The 3,000-nt window shown below is 38.4% G+C and overlaps 1 protein-coding gene across 2 annotated transcripts; it reads right to left on the bottom strand.

Moving 5' to 3' along the window:
• Positions 1 to 447: 447 nt before the first annotated feature.
• On the bottom strand, positions 448 to 2,606 carry LOC103721525. 2 transcript variants are annotated; one of them, XM_008811780.3, is made up of 3 exons: positions 2,377 to 2,606; positions 2,082 to 2,249; positions 448 to 876 (listed from the first exon to the last, which is right to left on the bottom strand). In XM_008811780.3, exons 1-3 carry the CDS (start codon positions 2,511 to 2,513, stop codon positions 630 to 632), a joined length of 552 nt encoding a protein of 183 aa, XP_008810002.1. In that variant the 5' UTR covers positions 2,514 to 2,606; the 3' UTR covers positions 448 to 629. The 2 variants fall into 2 exon arrangements, with proteins under 2 accessions (XP_008810002.1, XP_008810001.1); XM_008811779.3 differs by having other exon boundaries at positions 2,082 to 2,252; positions 2,377 to 2,605.
• Between the last annotated feature and the right edge of the window lie 394 nt (positions 2,607 to 3,000).

The raw sequence follows: 3,000 nt of genomic DNA on the forward strand, positions 1-3,000 counted from the left end.
TGTTTTGTTGTAACAAGATCAAACAATAGAGTTAATCATAAATAATAACATGCTAAGATTTAGAATCACAATAATACTGTATTCAAGTTTGAGATATATATATACCTACGAAAGATATATTGAAGATGTTCTTCAATCACCTGAAATAGCGGCTAAATCTTCCCTTCCTTGCTCTTCACAAAAGATAATTGTCAATGAGGCAAGTTATGAACCATATGGAGAGTAGAGAGGGACCTAGCCTTTATATAGGAAATATAAGGAAGCCTTCCCATTAAGGGCTCCAAAATCCTGACTGGGTTTTTAGGCCTACATATCAAAATTACTATAATAAATAGGACTCAATCTTATACATCCATGGTGCGTCAAAGCCCATAATGCAAAATGATCACACATCATATTGGGCTTAACCATAGTACCATTATGAGCCATACGTCTAATCCATTATATAAAACAAAAATACGTAATAAGTGGAAGCTCATATTTTAAAATTATTCTAACAGAAACTACTTCCCTTATAATACATTTTTCAAGTGTAGAGAGGGATATTAATCATGAATACAAAAAAACGGGGTGGTTTTTGGTGTCACTTTAATACAGCCGTGGCAACAGAAAATGATGGCATAGCATCATCAGTAGTAGTCATCTTCATCATCTTCTCCCCGCCCTGTAAATCTTCTAATAACGGTTGTAATCGCCCCAAGCACTAAGAGTGCGGCAAATACTTCAAAGCCTCCTCCAATGCCCACCGCAACGCTGGGCCCTGGTGCAAAGAACGTGAAAGGAGACCAGCCCCATCCACCACCGTAGAATGGTACCCCATAGCCATACCCACCAGCAAGAGGCGGTGCCACTGGTGGGTTGATGAATACATTAGTCCTGTCCAAAATGAAATGCTACGTGATCAATTAGAATGCCTTCAATGATCTAAAATAGGTTTTGATCATAAAAACTATTAGGGTTTGTTGTGTATATATTCTCCTAAATATTGAAATTAGCTGAATTGTTGTCAAAGATATTCATACAAAAATAATATTTTATTAAAGAGGAGGCATATGCAAATATTAATTTGAAGGGCATTCATGCAAATTTCAATATTTAGAAAGATATTTATGAAAAAATTAATTTTTTTTGTGCTTATACCCTCCTAAATATACGAAATTGCATGAATACTTTTCAAAATTGCTATTTGTATTTATATCTTTATGAACGTTTCTTTTTGCATGTTTACCCATTAAAGATATTTTTGTCATTTCAATTTTAAACCACTAACTTCCTAATGGCGTTAGATCGCATAGGAACATACGCAAAAAAAAAAAGAAGAAGAAAGTATATATATAAAACAAGTGTTTGATCAGAGCATATATGCAAATATATGCTTTGGAAGGATATTTACACAAATTTATGCAAAAAATCAACTATTATTAAACCAAGTAAGTTTATGTAACGAACCTGACCGTGCATCAATCATGGATCGGTAAGAGAAAATGTCAGGCTAAAGTGAATCAAATGCGAATGGAATAGGTGTGCATCTTGTGATGTAGCTTAAAATGGGAGGACATGGATCACGGAGCCATCCGATCAAGGGAAATTTTGCCTGCTTCATAAAATTCCTTAGAGACTATCCTAACTCGACATCAGATCACATTTTTCACTGGTTAACCGGTTCAATGCTTTCAAGGTGAGTCTACTTCCAAATATCCACCCAACGATTAATGCTCATGAGCATTCTAGTCCCAAAGATGATTCTGTTGCTCAACTAAAGTTAGCTACTACAAAGTGAATTATCATAATATAGATATCCAACTCCCCGGAACAAGCCCCTGAATTTTTTAGAAGGGCTTCAGAACAACATACTAGTATATCTAACCCATTTGGTGACTTGACTTGGGAACAAATATATATCATGAATCTCTGTGCGCAAAAAAAAAAAAAGGGGCCAAGGATTTTCATAAAATTGGGACGCACGTAACAAGGAGAGGACATCTAAATTTATGATTAATATTAAATTCCTTGATCAAATAATCTTCAAACTTGGCTATTCCTCGAAGTTCCGGGTCTACAGAAACTAATTCTTTCCTTACCTTGAATTGTTAATTCGCGGAGCTGACGGCCTTGGTGCTGCTGACCGGAAGGCCTGACCTCCAACTCTGCCACCGGACTTCGCGGCCATGGCTTCATGGACGGACCCAAGTGTTAGCACACCAGCCGCCACCGTGACAATCGCCAGTTTAGCCAACTTCATCTCACTTCTGCTGCAAAATCCATGATACGACTCCTATATCATCAGACACCAATCTAACTATATCTAGATAGCAACAAAAAAAAAATTATTGGAATGGAATGTGTAGAGGGAGCTTTTCATAGCCATATATATACCCAGGCGGCTCCGATTCTTTTTCCATGGAAGACCGGCATGAGAGCAGTTGGGGTGGGAGCAACTTCCTTGCGGGCTTGGGACTTGGGGAGACGGGGTTGCCTGTGAGGAAGCTGTGCCGAGGGGAGGCTGAAGCCATGGCCTTCTTGCTTGGTGAGGAGAGGAGAAAGCTTCGTCTGCCCTTTACTCTGTTTATGAGTCTTGAGTCGTATCAGATTTGCCGAACTGTGGCATTGTTTATGGAGACGTGGGAGACGTAGGCTGAGGCTTAGCCTTCTATGGATTGGGAGCTTGCCACCTGGCTGGAGGACAATGCTCTTGTGGAAGTTTCAAGAGGGAGACAACATTTATCAATAAGATGATACTAACTATAACATTTATCTAGTATATCAGGTCATATTCAAGTGTATTATTCGTTTTACTTCGGATGGAACAAGTTAAATTCGTGGCACTCGTGTCTTTGACTAAGAATATTTTGAGGCTGTACTGCAGATCCAATCTGCTTTGATAGTTGGATTTATGCCTAGCCATTCATTTTCTGAGTTTTTGAACAAGGTCACTATTCATTGAAAAAGACATGCATCATATACAACTACAGTTTCATTGTTCATGCATGGAGGGGCGAG

This window comes from Phoenix dactylifera, chromosome 7 (assembly GCF_009389715.1).
Source record: "Phoenix dactylifera cultivar Barhee BC4 chromosome 7, palm_55x_up_171113_PBpolish2nd_filt_p, whole genome shotgun sequence".
NCBI lineage: Eukaryota > Viridiplantae > Streptophyta > Magnoliopsida > Arecales > Arecaceae > Phoenix > Phoenix dactylifera.

Bases quoted from the DNA above. Each gene is read 5' to 3' on its own strand.
- LOC103721525 (XM_008811779.3), bottom strand. From the start codon at position 2,513: ATGGCTTCAGCCTCCCCTCGGCACAGCTTCCTCACAGGCAACCCCGTC. The intron at 2,253-2,376 runs GTATATATATGG...TGGATTTTGCAG, and splicing joins AAAGAATCGGAGCCGCCTGG to CAGAAGTGAGATGAAGTTGG. The intron at 877-2,081 runs GTAAGGAAAGAA...CATTTTGGACAG, and splicing joins CCGCGAATTAACAATTCAAG to GACTAATGTATTCATCAACC.